Source organism: Myotis lucifugus, unplaced genomic scaffold (assembly GCF_000147115.1).
Source record: "Myotis lucifugus unplaced genomic scaffold, Myoluc2.0 scaffold_538, whole genome shotgun sequence".
Classification (NCBI taxonomy): domain Eukaryota; kingdom Metazoa; phylum Chordata; class Mammalia; order Chiroptera; family Vespertilionidae; genus Myotis; species Myotis lucifugus.
In genome coordinates this window covers 67335-88700 of record NW_005871586.1, presented here as the reverse complement: position 1 = coordinate 88700, position 21366 = coordinate 67335, and the positions used below count along the sequence as shown (strand labels likewise).

Genomic DNA, 21366 nt, shown 5'->3' with positions numbered 1-21366 from the left:
GCCTCAGCCCGGCTTTGTCTGGAAGGCTGTCCAGAAGGAAGTCCGGAAGGATGTCTGGCCTAATTAGCATATTACACTTTTATTATTATAGATGTCACCCCAATAAATTCAATAAAGGCTTAAAAAAACAAAAATGAAAAAATATTTGAAGAGGAGTGGTTCCAGAACATACATATGAAAATCAATAAATAATAGGATACAATATTATCTCCCACCAAAATGTGGGGTATAAATGGTGTTTCTGGAGTTCCAAAGTCAGAGAAATTACTGTCATCAAGGCACTCAGACCTGACAGCATGAGGCACCAGGTTAAAGCAAGCCTCTCATTCAGGCAGATGCCAGGGGCACCTTTCAGATGTGGCAAAAGGCACAAGGAGCAGAAGATGAAAGGAACAACATGCGTCTGGCCCCTTCAGCTGAACGATGGCCCTGAGTAGGAAGGTAAAGTTTAAAGTGATAAAGAGGAGAAGCTAGTTTCTGAAGAGCCTAGAACACTAGCCTAATCAGATTAGATTTGTAAGAGAATTTCAGAGCTGTAGGTATTACTTTCACACATGAAGCAAGGCGTTGATGAGGTTAAGTGAAATGCTGAAGGGCAAAATCCCAGGGGTCTCACCCGAAATCCTCACTACTACTCAGGAGTGAAGCATCATTGACCTATCACTTTAGCCATAAAGAGCAGCGGTTCTGAAACTTTGCTACATATTGAATAAATGGGGAATCTTTAAAAAACAAAAAATCGCCACCAACTCCTGCCTCTCCCCCACCCCCACCCCCAGCATTCTGGTTAAATCGGTACGGGGTTCGCCCAGGATAGGACAAGTTGTAAATACTCCCAGGTGGTTCCAATCTGTAGCAAAGTTTAGGAACCACTGGCCTGGTGGTAATGCAACCTTATCACCGCATCAAGCATACAAGTGCCTCAAGTACTAGTTTAGGAAAATTAACCTGAACTCCATTTACTTAAACTGTTGGGAAGGAGAAAAAGTGACAGAGGACTAGTACAAGACTTCTCAAGCTGCTCAATTACATGACCAGTCACCAGTATTTACTCTCTGCAAGGCATAAGGCTATAAAGGACTGGACTATGGTAGAAATGGACAGCCTAAACGAGATTTAAAAGAAAAAAGCAAAGGAGATTAGTGACTAATCTGATGCTATAAGGAGTGAAGAAAAAGGAGATGATTAGTTTTCAGGCGTAAGAGATGCCATGAAGGAGAATGAAAAACTGGAAGAGGGAGAAAAAAAGAAATTTCCAGACTATGAACTGGGCCCTCTTCTAGCACAAAAATACTGAATGTATGACTAAATTGATATGTGTATAACACATTAAAACACACACAAAGACATGGAGGACAGAGATGAAACAAAAATGGCAAAATATTGATAATTCCAGAAATTGGGTTATGAGTATTAAAGGGCTTTTTCCAGAAATGGTGTATCATCAACAAATAAGCTGACCTAGCAGTAAAGCTAAATAACTTTAGCAAAGAGCCAGTTCAAAGACAATAACCACTCAGTACTTGTATTAAACTGTGAGCTTACTTACCACTTGCTGCGATAAGCCATTAGAGCAGTAACTGCTGTGTTCCATTTCTAAATGCTAGCACTACTCAGGAGTGAAGCATCATTGACCTATGACTTTCAACAGCACGAAGCAAAGCCACAGTCAAGTCTGTTTTCATAGGTTTTGCAAAGTCCCATTGCACACTCCTTTCTACCCTCCAGATCAGCAACCCATTTTGCAAGGTAACTGATGCTAGCACAGCCAAGTCCCCCCATTGCTTCTTTCAACAGTCCAATGAGAAAGCCACTGAGTCGAGCTACTTGAGAGTAAAAGGAAAATTATAAATGTTTTTTTCAACATTAACTGTGGAAGAGGCTTGGAGTCCAGTGACAGCTTTCACCAATCTAAATGGATAACCTGGGGCCCTTATCTCTGAGCTTTATATCCCACCTTATGTATAAAGTGAGCAAGTTAGCTTTCAGGAGGTGGAGAGCAATTTAGCAAGATGTTATCAAGGGCCTTAAAAGTGCTCAGCCCCTTGGATCCAACAGTTTCACTTCTCAGAAGTAAGCCAAGGAAATAAGAGATGGAACAAAGGGATAGTATTTATAATTCAAAACAAAAATTAAAAAATGCCCTAATATTACAGATACAAAGAGGGTAATCCTATATAATAAAAGAGAAAGATGTAAATTGACCGTCCCTCCACTACGCTCACCAGCCAATAAGGAGTGGGTATGCAAATTAACCCAACAAAGATGGCGAGTTAATTTGCATATGCAGGCACCGAGCAGCCTGGGTCCTGGGAACATCCTTGGGACCCAGGCCACTCCAAGCCTGTAGGCCCGCGCATAGGCCCTGAGCAGCCGGGATCCCAGAACGCCCTGGCCAGGAGTGGTCTACGGGCGCCGGCGCCAAGCGGCCGGGTCCCGGGACAAGCGGGCGGGGGCACCAAGCAGAAGTGGCCGCGGGGCGCCAAGCACAAGCAGCCGCGGGGCAGGACGGGAACTTCCGCCACAAGTTCCCGCCCCGTGGCCGCTTGAGCATGCGCCCGTGCCAAGCAGCCCAGGTCCTGGGACACCGGCTGGGTCCCGGGACAAGCAGCTGGAAGTGCCAAGCGGGCTGGGTCCCGGGACAAGCGGCCAGGGCACCAAGCGCAAGCGGCCGTGCCAAGCAGCCGGGTCCATGCCCCCCGGCCCGGTGGACACAGCGAACACGGGGCTGCCGAGCTTGGGGGTGTGCCCCCGGTGGCCGTAGCACGCCGTGTCCGAGGGATCCACATCCCCCAGCCCAAGGACACAGCCAACGCGGGGCCGCTGGGCTTGGGGTGTGCCCCCGGTGGCCGGCTGGACACGCCCCTACCCCAGTGGACACAACGCAGGAGACCCTCTGCGCATGGGCTGCAGAGGAAACACCTTTTCTTTTCTTTTTTAAAAAAAATATATTTTATTGATTTTTTAGAGAAGAGGGGAGAGGGATAGACTGTCAGAAACATCAATGAGAAAGAAACATCGATCAGCTGCCTCCTGCACACTCCCCACTGGGGATGTGCCCCCAACCAAGGTACATGTCCTTAACAGGAATCAAACCTGGATCCTTCAGTCTGCAGGCAGACACTCTATCCACTGAGCCAAACCAGTTCGAGCGTAACCACCTTTTCTGACCGCGCACTGGCTAAGCTCCCTGTACGCCGCCACCTGCAGTGTTCTTGGTAACTTGGGTTATAAGAATCCAAGAAGATGATCTAGGGTTTTCCACCACACTCCTGGAGGAAAAAACGAAGGTCCGCTGCTGGAGGGGCTAAGAAATGTCATATCCTGCCCTAGCCGGTTTGGCTCAATGGATAGAGCCTCGGCCTGCCGACCGCAGGGTCCGAGTTCGATTTTGACCAAGAGCATGTACCTAGGTTACAGGCTCCTCCTTGGCCAGGGCCCAGGTCAGGGCTCATGCAGGAGGCAACCAATCAAAGTGTCTCTCTCACATTGATGTTTCTCTCTGTCTCTCCCTCTCTCTTCCACACTCTCTAAAAATCAATGGAAACATAGCCTCAGGTGAGGATAAAAAAAGAAAGAAAGAAATGTCTTATCCTATGAAAGATACATTTTGAAAATGCCTAAAGAAAGTTGTCATTTTTTCATGATGAAGGGACTGGAGTCCGTGTTGATGAAAACACCTTGGAGGCTGCAGTGGCTGGCAGTGGCTGCAGCAGCGTGGTGATGGGGCTGGCACCTTCCCCTGATCAGCCCAGTCACCTCCCACAGAGGGAAGCCAGACTGTGGCTTAGGCCCGCTCCCCATGGGCCTGTGAGAGGGGGCAGGCTGGGCTGAGGGACCGCCTCCCCCCCACCCCAAGTGCACGAATTTCGTGCACTGGGCCCCTAGTAATTAAATAAGATATGGTTATTCATGGCATCATTATTTAATAATATAGAGAGATATTCCTTTACATAATATATATGTGTTATAACACATATATTTTATATAAAGTAATAAATTCATTTTAAAAAACAATAATGGCTACTATTCCAAATGACAGATAAAGATGTCAAAATTTTTCCTCTGCAAATAGTTGGTATTTTCTAAATTTTCTATAGGGGTGTATACAATTGTTAAAAATAGGCGGAAAAATTAGTGTTAAATCAAGCCATTGGGTCAGATACCCTAGATCAGTGGTTTTCAACCTTCCTAATGCCATGACCCTTTAATACAGTTCCTCATGTTGTGGTGACCCCCAACCATAAAATTATTTTTGTTGCTATTTCATAACTGTAATTTTGCTACTGTTATGAATCGTCATGTAAATATCTGATATGCAGGATGTATTTTCATTGTTACAAATTGAACATAATTAAAGCATAGTGATTAATCACAAAAACAATATGTAATTACATGTGTTTTCCGATGGTCTTAGGTGACCCCTGTGAAAGGGTCGTTGGACCCCCAAAGGGGTCGTGACCCACAGGTTGAGAACCGCTGCCCTAGATCTTAGGTAGTGCTAACTTGGATCTTGCAATCCATTCTGATGTCCAGGCTTCAGCAATTACAAACTATAATTAGAGATGTCAACCTAAGACATATACTCCAAAAAGAACTTTACAGAACTGTAATGTTTTTAATTATTACACAAAAGGCTCAAGACTGATGTGGACGAAAGGGGCCACATGCTGACCTGACAGGCTCAGGGGAGGCCTGCATGGCAGTCTTGCAGACTCAGAGACCTAAAGTAACCACAAAGGATGGTCTGAAATTAAACTTTTAACTAAAGCAGTTATGGTGGGCAGTTACGTCCTAGGCCAGTACCTTCACTGACAAGGTCAACCTTTACCTTAACTGAGCCTGTCTTTTTGCATCTATGATAACATACCCTTGAAATGTCTGGGTAACTTGTAACTTCCCTTTTTCTGGAGCCCCTGGGGCACAACCAAATGTGCTGGGCCCCAGGACAAGATACCACAAATTCCTTCACTATCATCTTAATTGAATTTCAAGTAACTCACCTATGTCCCTCCTTTGATTGCAATGTATAAATATAAATGTAACCCCCATTCTCCGGAGCATTATCTCAATTCATTCAGGTTCTGCTTCCCAGCATATGTCGACAGATTGGCTCAAATAAACTCACAAAATTCTTTACAGGTTTCAATGGTTTTTACGTTAACACTGATCAACTATAGCAATATGTTCCTTGGGATCAGAACTGAGTCTTTTGTCATTCAGTCCTTGGGGATTTAATTGTTGAATAAAATAAACAACTCAACAGCTATTGTTTTTCTGCAAGGGTTGTTGACCCGGGTAAGGGTAAAATGCCTCATAAACTAATGCCTAATTGCCCTTCCAGACTCCTACACGTTTTCTGAAGGATTCACAAGACGGGGGTCCTATGCCAAGTGGTTACTAACTGGCCGGAGACGATGGATCCTGACCCCGTGAAATAAGGGGGTTCACCAGGTGGCCAGCACCCGCAGAAAGGCTGCTTCGGCTGCACTTTCCCAGGAGAGCAGCGAAGCCCGCACCAGCCAGCCCCGCCGCAGGGGAGGCGGGAAATCCCCGCGGCCAGACGCGGCCCAGGAGGGCGAGCGGAGCGTCCAGAGTCCAGCGCGAGCCCGCAGCTCCGAGGGGCTCACGGGTCTCCTGCCCCGGCCACCCCTGCCTACACCGAGGATGGCGGGATGCGGCAGAGACCCCGCCGGCAGCGGGAGAGTCCGTGCGGGCCCTCCTCTGATCTCTAAAGGCCTTCAGCCGCAATGCCCAGCGGTCGCCTGCTCCCCGGAAACCCGGCCGACCCCCAAACACCCCGCGCGCGTGGCCGCCGCCACCCGGGACTCACCAGGGGTCCGGAGCCATAGTGCAGCCTCCGCCGCGCCGGGACACTTCCTGCCGCAGCAGCTGACTACGGCGGCCCGCGCGGGTCACACCCCGCGCTCCGACCCGAACGCGCCGGAACCCGGAGTTTGCCAAGTGAATAGACGGTGAGCAGGTCTCCGACCCCGTGATAAAGGACAGCGCTCCGCCGAGGAACAGCAGGTTGGAACAATGTTTCCGTTAAGAGACGCGAACAGCTGGGTGCAGTTAAAATATAATTGTTGAACAAAATTGTATCCTGCCTGAAACAGAAACGATTGTGGTGATCATTACGCAAGTGTGTAAGTTCACCAAAACTCACTTTAAGTGAATTTTGTGATATGTAAATTATACCTCAATAAAGCTTAAACTCTTTTTTACCCAGCTTCAAACTAGCGAGCTGAAGTATAAATTATATATTATTTTATGGCAGTCTTCCCATCAGAAGAAATCCTGTTTGATCAATTTTTAAATGCCATTAAGTACTTGTTATATAGTTACCAAAAAGATCACAGACTCTTTACATTGGGGGAAGGAGTAATTCCTCCTGTGCATTTGGTAGCCCCTAAATTTGCAGAAAGCTAGGAAAAAGAAGCCCTCTCCCTATTTGCAAAAGGGCTTGCAAGAATTTGAACTCCGCAGGCTAGGTTTAGCGCGGGCGTGGGTCTGATGCGCATGCGCACGTCCGTTACCATAACGACCAGAAGACGCTGTATGTCCGGGAGGTTGAGCGAAAAGTGAGAGGTGTCTCCGCATGATGGAGAACCAAATTGCGCCCAAGGCCGAGATGGCCCAGGTCCCCCAGGCAGCCGAGGTGGCCGAGCTGGAGCTTCAGGCTGTGATCGGCTTCAATGGTGAGGCCATGAGTATGTCTGGGATGGGTGGTGTGGGAACCCTGGGATGTGTAGTGCTAACAGGAGCAGTGAGACAGCGGGTGGTACCTGGCAGACAGGTGGGATGCTGGCATGAGCCTTTGCCAGGGCCATACATGGGGGCTGGGGGGTGGGGAGGGGACAGCTTCTCCTGCACAAAAGCCTTAGAGTGTCAATTCTTCGCTCCAAGTCTCAATGAACTGGATGGTTATTCCCAGCACCTAAAGGGACCAAATGTCTCCTCACAGGGCTGTAAGGATGAATAAGCGTGTTGTACCCCTTCTCCCACCAGATCAGCCTTCCCTGGCTCTAACCCCCATGTAGTTCGAAAAGCTGTCCGTCCCTCAGTAACCACTAGATAACCGAGTCCATGATGGCCCCTGGGACCAACTAACTTCCAACATCCCAGCTGCTGTATACATAAGCACCGCTTTAGGGGATGATCCTGTGCTTTAACCCGAAAGAAGATTCTATTGGTGAGGACTTCAGACCACGACAGAAGCCAAAAAAGACGCCAAGGGGGAACTGGAGGGGAGAGAGCTTTGGTCAGAGGGGGCCTGGTTGTTCTGCCCAAATCCTTACTTATACTAGTAACTGCCTATTATTTTGGACATTAAGGGGAGAAATTATTTTGTTTCTTTTCTGAAGAATGAAAAAAAAAGCAATGAATTACATTTTTTAAAAGCGAAATTTTAAAAGTACATTGTAATGCCTGGAAGCTTTAAAATTGTAAAATTGTACATACAGAACAATCAATGACCAAGATTTTAAGAGCATTCTAGGACATGGCTCTTGACTCTTATCTTCATTTTAATTTAGCCATCTCTTATAGAAAGTGGGCACTTAGCCCTAGCTGGTTTGGCTCAGTGGATAGAGAGAGCTCAGCCTGCAGACTGAAGGGTCCTGGGTTCGATTCTGGTCAAGTGTACATGCCCAGGTTACGGGCTCAATCCCCAGTAGGAGGCATGCAGAGGCAGCCGATCAATGGTTCTCTCTCAGATCAATGGTTCTCTCTCATCATTGATGTTTCTATCTCTCCCTCTCTTTTCCTCTCTGAAATCAATATTTTTTTTAAAGAAAGTTGGCACTTAGTACATCTGAGGTATGGGCCATCTTTAGAGCTGGTTCCAAAATCACTGGTAAAGGAAGTAAGTGGCCTGCAGTCTGTGCAAAGGGTCACACTGGTGACCAGTGTAGAGCCTCAAATATAGAGCTCTGCAATCGAAGTCATGCTGCCCTGTAGCGCTCCAAGAGTAAATATATGGCAAATTATATCCCAATGTCTTCCATGGCAATTAATTACTATTTTGGCCTTTTTACTTTATTTATTTTAAAATATATTTTTATTGATTTCAGAGAGAAAAGAAAAGGAGGAGAGAGAGAGAAACATCAATGATGACAGGGAATCATTGATTGGCTGCCTCCTGCATGCCCCACACTGGGGATCATGCCTGCAACCCCAGGCATATGCCCTGACTGGAAATCGAACTGCGACCTCCTGGTTCATAGGTCAATGCTCAAGGACTGAGCCATGCCAGCCAGAATATCTTGGCCTTTTTAAATGGCCCAAATTAATTGAATTGTTTTTATCTTGTTGGTTTTGTGACAATTTATATTCTCTCCTGGTCAAATATACATTTATTTAGAACCACCACATGCCAAGTGGTATGCTATTCACTGCAAACACAAGGACAAATTCATAGCCGTACTTAAAAAGAGTTTTTAAAAGATAGAAAAATGCAGTGAAACCAAAAGAAAAATCAGCCATCATTACATTTCCCAAAATATCACTGTGATCCTTTCACATAAACACATACATCACTTACATATAAATTTGGTGTTTTTTTAATAAAAGTTGATTCAGGCATATATAAGCTCTTATAACACTAATTTCACTTAACAGTATGCCATATAAATCTTTCTTTAGCAGTAAATATACTCCATACCATAATTTTTAATATTTTAATATTTTATTCTGTTGCAAAGATATGCTACAATTTATAAGAGCAATGCCCTGTTCTTAAGAATTTAGGATGATTTTTCTACATTTATTTTTAAATGCTACAAAGAACATCTGCATAGGTAACCTTTTTACTCTAACTTTTTTCCTTAGGGTAATTTCTGAGTACATTTTACAGATTTTTGATGTACCTTCCAAATGCTATATCTGACATGGAATAGAAATGTGTGCTCAAAAAGCAGGAGAATATTATAGTAGCATTTTTTCTTTTTTTGTCATTTTTTTACAGTAGCATTATTTCAAACCACTGGAATTAAAACAACCAAATGTTCATCAAAAGTAAAAGGACAAATAAATTGTGGTATATTTACACTACAGACTACTGTGCAGCAATGGAAAAAGAATGAACTGCTGCGCACAGCATGGCTAGATCTCACAAACATAATGTTGAATGGAAAAATCTAGATGTAAAAGAGTGCATATTGTATAATTCCATTCACATAAAGTTCTAAAATGAGGAAAATTAATTTACAAAAATAGAAGTCAAAACAGCAGTTACTTTTGGGGAAATGTAAACTGGGCAAAGGCACTTGGAGGGTGTCTGGGGAGGACGGTGGTAATAATCTACCTCTTTATCCAGGCCACAGTTGAATTGGTATGTTTACTTGGTAAAAAGTTACTGGGTTTCCTTGTATTTTTGTCTTCAATGAAAAAATTGTTTAAGAGGATTAAAAATGGTGGTAGAGTAAGTGGAAGCTACACTGACACTCTCCCAGGACCGAACTGGAAAGACAACTAAAATACAGAAAAACCAGCCTGAAAAATCAACTGAAGACTAGCTGCAGAGAACCCTGATAACTAAGGACAGGAAGTGGAACCTCCATAGAGACTGAGGACATCTTTCTCCTGGGACCTTTGCTAACCAGGAGGTTTTGACCTGGGGAAAGACAGTCACTCTACCCTGTAGTCCATCTAAGGCCAAGCAAGGCTGATTACAATCAGACTGCAGGCGGAGGCTTTGAGTCTTTGCCTGGTGTCCTTCTGCAAGCATGTCAAACTCAAAGGCTAACACGGGCCAAATAAACAAGGTTTACTAGTAAGTTTATGTGGCTGCAAAAAAACAAAAGCTTCCTTTTTCATAGACACGTAGGTTTATTTCAATAGAGACATGCTGAATACAAAGGGCTGAAATAAATAAGTCATTAGCATAAAATAATAGAACTTTTAATAAAAATTAATATTTTTTCTTGAACATTAACTTACCAGACACTGAATAACTGCACAAATTAATAAGCGTAACACAAATAAACCTATTTAATGTCCTCTGAAAGTGAAATATTTCCTGTTGCACACACCAAACAAGCCAGTCCAAGATTAATGACGTGGCCATCAGCTGCTAAAATATTCGCTGCTAGTATTAGTGGAGAGAAATGGTGCGCGTGCGCATAAGGTGCGTAAGGGAAATGAGTGCAACACGATGATAGCAATCAGTCATTAGCGAATGTTATAGTTAGTTATTAATAATTTTTTTAAAATATATTTTATTGATTTTTTACAGAGAGGAAGGGAGAGAGATAGAGAGTTAGAAACATCGATGAGAGAGAAACATCGATCAGCTGCCTCCTGCACATCTCCTACTGGGGATGTGCCCGCAACCAAGGTACATGCCCTTGACCGGAATCGAACCTGGGACCCTTCAGTCCACAGGCCGATGCTCTATCCACTGAGCCAAACCGGTTTCGGCTAGTTATTAATAATTATGTATAACAGGATATTATAAAAATTAAGTTGTGAAATTTTTATTAAAACGTTTCTTACATACCGTTATATTGGGTGGGCCACATTATTTGTTGTGGGCCGGATGCAGCCCTTGGGCCTGGATTTTGACATGCTTGCTCTAAGGCAGTGGTTCTCAACCTTCTGGCCCTTTAAATACAGTTCCTCATGTTGTGACCCAACCATAAAATTATTTTCGTTGCTACTTCATAACTGTAATGTTGCTACTGTTATGAATCGTAATGTAAATATCTGATATGCCGGATGGTCTTAGGCGACCCCTGTGAAAGGGTCGTTCGACCGCCAAAGGGGTCGCGACCCACAGGTTGAGAACCAGTGCTCTAAGGCCAATCAAGGCTAATAATCAGACTGCAGGATCTCTGGGGGTTTTGGGTCTTTGCCTCATCTCCTTCTGGGCCCAGGTGTAGGAAAAGCAGACCTTGGTGCACATCTTGGTCCTTTCCAAAGGCATGCAATGCAGCTCCAGAAGAGGGAGCCACAAGCTGCGGATTGCTGATAGCCCTGAACAGGGTACTGGGGGCAGAAACAGCGTCTGACTGTCCTGAGCTAGAGATCGGGAGTCATAGCAGATCTACCTAACACGCAGACACAAACCCAAACAGGCAGCCAAAATGGGGAGACAAGAGAGAGAGAGAGAGAGAGAGAGAGAGAGAGAGAGAGAGAGGAGAATTCTCCAGGAGAAGAGATAAATGAAATGGAGTTAAGAAATTTATCTGATATAGAGTTCAGAATAATGATGGTAAAAATGTTAAAAATTCTATAATACCTCTCATAAAAAAAATAAGCAAACTTTATGAAAGTTTGGGAGGTCAAGGAAGGGTTAATCCAAGTAGTCTTTAAAGTTGGGTAGGAGTCAGAGTAAAGACTGAGGAGCAGAATATTCCAGGCAGCAGGCATATGGTGAGCAAAGAAGGAAGGCGGAGTGTGTGGGGACTGGTTGGGGAATGGCAAGGCTGGGTGTGGCTTCGGGGTCAGGGAGGGCAGGATAACCCAGGAAAGAACCTGGGATTAGATCAGCCTTGGGCAAACTACGGCCCGCGGGCCGGATCCCGCCTGTTTGAAATGAATAAAACTAAAAAAAAAAAAAAAAAGACCGTACCCTTTTATGTAATGATGTTTACTTTGAATTTATATTAGTTCACACAAACACTCCATCCATGCTTTTGTTCCGGCCCTCCGGTCCAGTTTAAGAACCCATTGTGGCCCTCGAGTCAAAAAGTTTGCCCACCCCTGGATTAGATGGTAGAGGCCTTAAATAGCAGGTAACTGAGTTTAGTCTCCACATGGAAACAAATGAGAAGCAAAAGTAAAGCCCTTTTTATCATTATGACACTAGAACTCCTTGTAGTTTCACATTATACAGTATACTTTCACATTATAAGTTTTAACTTGAGGGTGTAAATGTTTAACTGTACTTGACTCTTTTAGGTATTTTAATGGGAATTTTTTATGTAAGCAAACCAAATAGAGTTGTGTTGCTTATGAAAGCATTTTATAAGGCTGTAGGTATTAAGAGTTTGGTATTGACACAAGAATGGTCACATCCACCAACTGACTGGTAAAGGAAGCTAGTGACCTGCAGCAGATAAGTCCGTGCTTTTCTTATTATGCAAAGAGTTCTTAAACTAAAAATACCAACATTACCAAAACAGACCAGGAGTCTGCAAACTATAGCCTCTAGACCAGCGGTTCTCAACCTGTGGGTCGAGACCCCTTTGGGGGTCGAACGACCCTTTCACAGGGGTCGCCTAAGACCATCGGAAAACACATATATAATTACATATTGTTTTGTGATTAATCACTATGCTTTCATTATGTTCAATTTGTAACAATGAAATTGGGGGTCACCACAACATGAGGAACTGTATTAAAGGGTCACGGCATTAGGAAGGTTGAGAATCACTGCTCTAGACCAAGTCTGGGCTTCTGCCTGTTTTTATAAATAAATTTTATTGGAACCCAGCCAATAAAACGTTTCTATCTCTCTCTCCCTTACTCCCTCTAAAATCTATTTTAAAAATATTTTTTAAAATGCTTTAAAATTTATTTTAAAAATGGTTTAAAAAGTTACAGTCTGGAAATGTTTTGGAACTAGATAGAGGTGGTGCTATTGAAATGTTCATTTTTTTAAAATATATTTTTATTAATTTTGGATTTGAGAGAGAGAGAAACATCAATGAAAGAGAAACAGCAACATCGATTGGATGCATATACTGGCATTTTCTGTTAGGATTTGCTCTTTGGCATTATGTTTAAGAAGTCATTTCCTACAACTTGTATATACATTGAGTCTTGTTTTTCACGTTTAGATCCTTGGTCTACCTGGAATGTATTGTTTGTGGATGGTGGGAAGTGCGGATCTAATTCTACTTTTTCCATGTGGATAGCCATATGGATTATTTATAAGGAGACTGCAATTAGAAATAAACAAATATATATATTAGTCGGAATAGATCACCCCCAGACATAAAGCTTAGTATTATGAGAACTTACTGCATAAAAAAGGAACAATAACAAAATGAAAGAAATAATTTACTCGGTAAATACATTTGGCCATTTGAGCAAAAAGGAAATCTATGTAGCTACTGGGATCACACTCTGCACCAAAATAAATTCCAGAGGGAGTTAAATGTAAAAGACAAATTCATTAAAAGACCAGAAAGCTACATCCATAAATATGACACTTTTGGTGGAGAATGGAAATATCAATACGTAAGATTTTCAAGTATCCAGGAATAAACGTAATAAGAAATGTGTGAGATCTTTCCAAAGAAAAATTGTAAATGCTACTGGGCGGAGGCACATAGACCTTGTTTTTAGAAAAGAGACATAATGTATCATTATGGAAATTATCTTTCCTTAAATTAATCTATACATTCAAAACACCCCACTAAAAATGACTTTTTAACAAGTCAAGCTGAATTTAAAGCTTATATTGTAAAGTAAATATGAGGAAGAACTAGAGAATCGAAGATGGCGGCATAGGTAAACACACCGGAGACTGCCGCCGTGGACAACCACTTCAAAAATACAACTAAAAGTCGGAGCGGACATCAACCAGAACCACGGGAAGGCTGGCTGAGGAGAGTCTCTTCAACTAGAAGCAAAAACAACAGCATTCCGACGCTCAGCGGAGGCGCAGTGTGGAAAATTTAAAGGTACGGCGGTGAGGTGGTGAGGGTGCGCGCGCAAAGCGGGCTGGCGGCTGAGGGCGCGATTGTCGTTTTCAATCAAGAGCGAGTCTCAGACTCTGGGCTACAGATCCGGGCGAGTCTCTAGGGACCCAGACTCAAACGGGAGAAGCGGGACTGTCTGGCTACGGCCCCTCCGAGGTTTGCAGCGATTGCTGGGACAGAGAGGCAGAGCCCCTGGGGACGGACTGAGAGCGGCCATAGCTGCTCCCTCCCCCCGCCCTGTTGAGCCCGCCCCGCCCAGGCCCTGCGCAGAGCCATTTGCCGATCGCCTCAGGCAAGGGCTGGACTAGCGCCTCCCCAGAGGACTGAAGTTTTCCCACAGCTGATTTCCACAGCCAGTCGGCCTGGTGGTCAAATCCCTCTAGTGTTAACTACAACAATTAAGGCTTGGCTAGAACAAGACTGCGCACAGAGACCACAAGGGGGTGCACCAAGAAAGCATAAAAGATGCGGAGACAAAAAAACATGACAGAAATGGAGGATATGGAGCTAAGAATCGCAATTTTGAGGGCTTGCCATAAATTTGTGCAGAGCCTCACGAAAACTAATGAGACCCTCGATGCTACGATAAAGAAATTAGAAAGTAAGCATACACGGACTGAAATAAAGAATATTATACCCAATAGCAGACCAGAGGAGCACAAGAATCAAACCAAAGATTCGACAAAAAACACCCAATTGGAAAAGCAAAATGAAAAAAGAATCCGAAAGTGTGAAGATAGTGTAAGGAGCCTCTGGGACAGCTTTAAGCGGACTAATATCAGAGTCATTGGAGTGCCAGAAGATGAGAGACAGCAAGATATTGAAAACCTATTTCAAGAAATAATGGCAGAAAACTTCCCCCACCTGGAGAAAGAAATGGACTTACAGGTCCAAGAAGCGCAGAGAACCCCAAACAAAAGGAATCCAAAGAGGACCACACCAAGACACATCATCATTAAAATGCCAAGAGCAAAAGACAAAGAGAAAATCTTAAAAGCAGCAAGAGAAAGAGGCTCAATTACCTACAAGGGAATACCCATACAACTGTCAGCTGATTTCTCAACAGAAACTTTGCAGGCCAGAAGGGAATGGCAAGAAATATTCAAAGTGCTGAATACCAAGAACCTACAACCAAGATTACTTTATCCAGCAAAGCTATCATTCAGAATTGAAGGTCAGATAAAGAGCTTCACAGATAAGGAAAAACTAAAAGAGTTCATCACCGCCAAACCAGTATTATATGAAATGCTGAAAGGTATCCTTTAAGAAGAGGAAGAAGAAGAAAAAGGTAAAGATACAAATTATGAACAACAAATATGCATCTATCAACAAATGAATCTAAGAATCAAGTGAATAAATAACCTGATGTACAGAATGAACTGGTGACTATAATGAATCAGGGACATAGAAAGGGAATGGACTGACTATTCTTGGGGGAAAAGGGGTGTGGGAGATGCGGGAAGTGACTGGACAAAAATCATGCACCTATGGATGAACTCAGTGGGTGGGGAGTGAGGGTGGAGGGTGGGGTGGGAGCTAGAAGGAGGGGAGTTATGGGGGGAAAAAAGAGGAACAAATGTAATAATCTGAACAATAAAGATTTAAAAAAAAATATGAGGAAGAACTAAAACAAATCCTAACCAAAGGTGAGTGATAAGGGGGACTTGTGTCTATTTCACATTAAAACATATTACAAAGGCCTGGCTGGGTAGCTTAGTTGGTTAAAATGTCATCCAATACATCAAGGTTCAATTCCTGGTCAGAGAACATACAAGAAGCAACCAATGAATGCATAAGTAAGTGAAACAACAAATCAGTGTTTCTCTTTCCCTCTCGCTCTCTAAAAAAAGAAAAGAAAAAGAAAAATCAATAATAAAAAACATATTGCCAAGGTTTGAAATTGACATGATTCTTGGCAAATATCTGGAAGATGGCGTCCTCCCATGAGCGGTCCGGGGCTTCTTCAAAGTGCCTGGTGGAGACTTAGGACTGAAACCAGAATTTTATCTTCACCAAACTCAGGGCAATGAACTCACGTGCCTGTGTTCTCACCGGGATGCACTCACCAGACAGGCATTCTTGCTCCTTAGAATGACAAGAATTGGCCCGAGGGCCTTGATGTTCAAAGTGAGGTTCCTGGACCAGCATCAACATCAGCCGCACTTGGGAGCTTGTCAGAAAAGGCGACATCTCTGTCCCGCCACAGACCTAAAACCAGAACCTACCTCTCAACCAGGCACCTGGGGAGTTTTTGCACATTGCAGTTTGAGCAGTCACACACTAGACCAGGGGTCCTCAAACTTTTTAAACAGGGGGCCAGTTCACTGTCCCTCAGACCGTTGGAGGGCCGGACTATAGTTTAAAAAAAAAACTATGAACAAATTCCTATGCACACTGCACATATCTTATTTTGAAGTAAAAAAACAAAATGGGAACAAATACAATATTTGTATTTGCATGTGGCCCGCGGGCCGTAGTTTGAGGACCCCTGCTCTAGACCAGTGTTTCTCAACCTTGGCTGCACATTAGAATCACCTGGGAATCTTTTTAAAATCCTCATTTCTGGGCCCCATCCTCCGGAAATTCTGTTTCTTTGTTACTAATGTTGTGGCCCCACCCCATAACAAAGAAACAGAATTTCCGGAGGATGAGCCCCAGAAATCAGGATTTTAAAAAGATTCCCAGGTGAGGTGATTCTAATGTGCAGCCAAGGTTGAGAACCACTGCACTAGCCTGACCTTGTCAGTGGAATAAAATGACCTTTCACCCACCACTTATTTTCGTTGAACTAAGGCCTATATCAAAAGTGTTTTCCTTTGTACTCATTTTTTTTTAAATTACCAGTCCCTTCTGCACCTTCTTATTATTTTTAATCTCTCTCTCTTAGGACATGTGCCCACTGGTCTGAAATGCCACCCTGACCAGGAGCACCTGGTTTACCCTCTGGGCTGCACAGTCCTCATTCAGGCGATCAATACCAACGAGCAGAGTTTCCTGCACGGCCATGGCAACAACGTCTCCTGTGTGGACGTCTCCAACAGCGGGGAGTACATTGCCTCGGGACAGGTCACGTACATGGGCTTCAAGGTGAGCAAACTGAAAGTAACTCAGTGTGAGTCGACTCAGAGCCGCCTGCCTTAGCAAGACCGCCCCACCTGCTCGTAGGTCAGCTCTGTGCTGACGCATCTGTGAAGTATAGTAACCTCCATCTTGGGTAAAAACTGCTGTTTAAAATTTTAACCCTGCTACTCTGTAAAAATGTGCTTGCTTCATGGGGAAAATAAGACTAAAGACTACTCCCCAGTCCAGAGAGGCCATAAAATATGCCCCAGACAGGGTTGTCAGGGCTGACGCCAGGCCGGGCCTTGAGATACGGTCTCACGGCCCTGTCCCAGCACACAGGACTTTTTCTCAGAAGGTCCGGAAGTCTCATTCCAAATTTGGAAAACAAAGAGCTGAAAAACCGTATCAATTGAAAAGACTTCCACCATATTGGGCCCCAGAATTTGAGAAGCAAGAGTTCCTCTGGGCCCGCTCGCGCTAGCGAAAATGAACAGGACTCCAAGTAAATTTGGCTTATTGATTCAGGCGCCTTCTGATTTACAATATAACATCTGTCCCCTTCCTCCTCTCCCTCTTGACTCCCCCTGCGCTCCTTTTCATTCTCTCAGGCCGAGAGGGAAGGAACCTGGCAGTTCTTACACCAAATGCTGCTGCCGGTGACCGATCTGCTCAGGAATAAAGGTCACCGTTTAAAACCGTTTCCATTCTGTTGCTGTGGAGTTTGTAGGACATGATGCACTTTCTAGAAAAGTGACATCACTATTATTCTTCACCGAGGGAGGCAGCCGCCTCCTCGGGTTCTTGAAAGCCTGTCCATGACCTGACTGTGTGTTCTTTCTCCCAGGCAGATATCATCCTGTGGGATTACAAGAAAAGGGAGCTGATTGCTCGGCTGTCACTTCACAAGGGCAAAATTGAAGATCTGGCCTTTTCACCAAATGATCTGTACTTGGTATCCCTCGGGGGCCCAGATGATGGAAGGTAACGAACTAAACATGCGTAGTTATGCTCCAGCAGGCATGTTTCTAGACATGCCAAGCACCCTCCCCCCTCTTACATTCCCTGGTGTGTGAAAGCCTCGGAAGAAAATGCCGTAGGACCCTGGCTGGGCATTGAAATGCACTGGGAGCTTTAGAAAATGACCAGTGCCTGGCTCCACCCGCAGAGAGTCAGCTTTGATTGGCCTGGACTTTGGGAGCAATAAAAGCTTCCACATGATTCTAATGTGCATCTAAATTCGAGAATCATTGCTATTAAAAAAAAAAGAGAGAGAGAGAAAGAAAGATGACATCATCATCATCATTGTCATCAGCAGCAGCAGCATCAAAGGCAAAGCTGATTTTTGTGAGCACTTACTATGTGCCAGGTGTGTGCTGCACTTGAACTGCGTTACCCCATTTAAGTCTCACAGCAACTCCATGAGGTGGGAGCTGTTGCGACCAGGAGGAACTAAAAAGCTGCCAGTGGTAAGGAGCAGAGCTGAGAGGCAAACCCTGGCGGTGCGACGCCAGAGGCAGCAATTTTAGCTTGCCTCGCCAAGTCATGACCTTTGCCCTCAAGGAACTCATAGTCCAGTGAGTAGGCAGAGAATACATACACATGAAATTGGGGGGAAGTATTTAAAAACACTGCATTAGGAGGAACAATCAATGTAGTCCACACGCCTATGTAAAGAGTCTGGAGAAGAAAAATAACACCTGAGGTGTGGGTAGGATTCCATGCTTTGGCGCATTCTTACAGGTACTTTCTTATTTAAGCTCCATGGGTTTATGACAAATGAGATTTATCAAAAAAAATGAAATTTACTTTTATGTGTAGTGATATAGTGCTAGTTCTGTATGCACACCAGACTTGTATAGCAAGGCCACAGAATTTTAATGAGATTTCCACCTTTAATAGGTGTTCCTTTCCCCTGTTGAGTAGTTACACCTTCCCTGGGCCATCCCCATTTGACTGTTTGTGGTAAGAAATGTACCCAGAAATCATCTATCAGTATTCTTAGTTTAACTTTAAAGCAGTTGTTCTCAGCCTTGGGTGCACACTGGAATCACCCAAGGAAATTTGCAAACTTCTGATGCCTCGTCTCAACCCCAGAGATCCCTGGAGCTTGGCAATCAGGCCCCTTCCACTTCCACGTCTTTCTGCCAGAAAGATGCCCAGGCTAGACCCAGGGGGAGAAAAAGATGGCCCTCTAGCCAAGCTTAATCTGCACGTTGTTCGTCTCCTCTGTCATTTTAAGTTTGATTTTAGGCTGCCTAAAACTTGCTTGCAGAAAATTGGGGGATGTTGAGAAAAACATTCTAAAGAAAGTTTCTTTCCTAAAGAAAGAAAGAAAAACAAACCTTGCCAGGCAAGAGCATGCAATATGCCCTCCCCTGAACAGCCACGGTGGTGAGGAAGACAAGGTTCTGAGGGTTGGTTTTGGATAATCGGGGGTCAACCCTGAACCTGTGGCAGGGTCCCTTCTACCCAAACCACCTGGCTTCTACACACAGGATGAGGAACAGAAGGGGTGGTGGGGACTGTAGTAGACATTTGACAGTTTGGATGTGCATGCTTTTAAAAAACATTTTTGTAAACTATTTATGAACCTTTTTTGCACTAATGTTATCACATATCAGTATTGTAATGCACTCTGCTTTTTGGTCAACTTGATATCAAGAACATATTCTGTGTGTGCACACGTAGACATATGCCACATTCTTTGCAATGACTGCATGGTATTCCACTGCATGGATGTGCTGGAATTTACTCAGCCAACTCTCTTTCTATGTCAATGCCTTTTATTTATTTTTACACTTTAAACTTATTTTTTTGAAAAATTAAAACTATCCATGTCCATGGTTTATAAAGAAAGTATGTTCTCTAACTATGCAGATGGAGTCAAAATACATATTCCCTCCACCATGAAGAGCTCTACTCTCTCAAGGCACTTGGGTTCATTCTTTACAGCTCTATTGAGATATACCATATTTCACATACCAAAAAATTCATTCATTTAAGGTATATAGTTGAGTGGTTAGTTGAGTGTTTTTGTGGGTTTTTTTGCTAAAATACTTCCCCAAGGAATTTTTTATATGCTGTGTTTTGTAACCATCACCACAATCAATTTTAGAACATTGTCAATACCCCAAAAAGAATCCCATGCCCATTAGTGGTCACTCCTCATTCCTGCTCCACCACTACCCTCCCAGCCCCGGGCAACCTCTAATCTACTTTGTTTCTATAGATGTGCCTGCTCTGGATGTTTCCAATAAATGGAGTCATACAATATGTGGCCTTTTGTGACTGATTTACTTTATTAAGCATAATGTTTTCAAGGTTCATCCATTTTGTGGCATGTATCACTACTTCGTTCTTTTTTATTGTCAAATAATATTCCATTGTATGGATATACAGTGGGGCCTTGACTTACGAGTGTCCCGACTAACGAGTTTTTTGAGATACCAGCTGTCTCTCGGCCGATTTTTTGCATTGAGTTGACAGAGTAATTTGAGTTAATGAGCTCCTTAATGAGCTCCTTAACGAGCTCGGTCTCGGAATGAATTAAACTCGTAAGTCAAGGCCCCACTGTACCACTTTTTCTTTATCCATTCATCAGTTGATGAATTTTTGGCTCTTTTCCACTTTTAGGCTATTATTAATAACTAGTGGCCCGGTGCACAAAATTTGTGCACATTAAAAGGGAATTAATTAGAGGAAATATTTTAATATTGCTATTTGCCCTTTCTCTATAATAGAAGTGTCAGAGATGAAAGAAAATTAGTAAAATGTATATGAAAAATCTCCCTCCTGTCAGAGTCTGGGGCATGCCACAGGACCTAGAGCAATGATGGCGAACCTATTACACACGTGTCAGAGGTGACACACGAACTCATTTTTTTGGTTGATTTTTCTTTGTTAAATGGCATTTAAATATATAAAATAAATATCAAAAATATAAATCTTTGTTTTACTATAGTTGCAAATATCAAAAAATTTCTATATGTGACACGGCACCAGAGTTAAGTTAGGGCTTTTCAAAATGCTGACATGCCGAGCTCAAAAGGTTCGCCATCACTGACCTAGAGTCACGTCCCCGCCCACCACCTGCATATGCTTTGAAAACGCAGGAGACCCAGACCCAGCTGGCCCCACTCGCATTGGGTGAGACCCAGACCTGGCTGGCCCCACCCCTGTCAAGCCCCGACAGGCAGGGGGCGCAGCCTCAGGTCTCCCGTGAAGCCCTGCTGTACCCCAGCCTGGCGCCAGAGCAGGGGGCACAGCCTGAGGTCCCCTGGCCTGGCGCTGGGGTGGGGGTACACGGCATGAGGTCTCCTGGTCCAGCACCAGGGTGGGGGGTGCAGCCTGAGGCCCCTGTCAAGCCCCATGGGGCGGGGGGGCACAGCCTGAGGTCCCCTGGCCTGGCGCTGGGGTGGGGGTACACGGCATGAGGTCTCCTGGTCCAGCACCAGGGTGGGGGGTGCAGCCTGAGGCCCCTGTCAAACCCCATGGGGCGGGGGGCACGGCCTGAGGTTCCTCGCCTCAGCCAGGAGCCATGCAGCCTCAGGTCACTGCTGTTCAGTCGTGACATTACAGCATCCTGGCTAATTTGCATATTCTTCTATTATATAGATAGACTAGAGGTCCCGTGCACAAAAATTTGTGCACT

The 21366-nt window shown here is 44.1% G+C and overlaps 2 protein-coding genes across 6 annotated transcripts in view; one reads left to right on the top strand and one right to left on the bottom strand.

Moving 5' to 3' along the window:
• Positions 1 to 6029, bottom strand: part of STX8 (syntaxin 8) — a 226082-nt gene extending 220053 nt beyond the window's left edge. For 2 of the 5 annotated variants that reach the window (XM_006104043.2, XM_014446421.2), the window contains exon 1: positions 5834 to 5967. In XM_006104043.2, coding sequence (XP_006104105.1) covers positions 5834 to 5850 — 17 coding nt within the window. In that variant the 5' untranslated portion in view covers positions 5851 to 5967. Of the gene's footprint in view, positions 1 to 5833 lie in introns of all 5 variants that reach the window. The other 3 variants (XM_014446423.2, XM_023745340.1, XM_014446422.2) reach the window with 2 other exon arrangements.
• Positions 6030 to 6601: 572 nt separating this feature from the next.
• CFAP52 (cilia and flagella associated protein 52) overlaps positions 6602 to 21366 on the top strand; it is a 42455-nt gene continuing 27690 nt past the window's right edge. The window contains exons 1-3 of the mRNA XM_023745339.1: positions 6602 to 6701; positions 16540 to 16739; positions 17560 to 17696. Coding sequence (XP_023601107.1) covers positions 6602 to 6701; positions 16540 to 16739; positions 17560 to 17696 — 437 coding nt within the window. The remainder of the gene's footprint in view (positions 6702 to 16539; positions 16740 to 17559; positions 17697 to 21366) is intronic.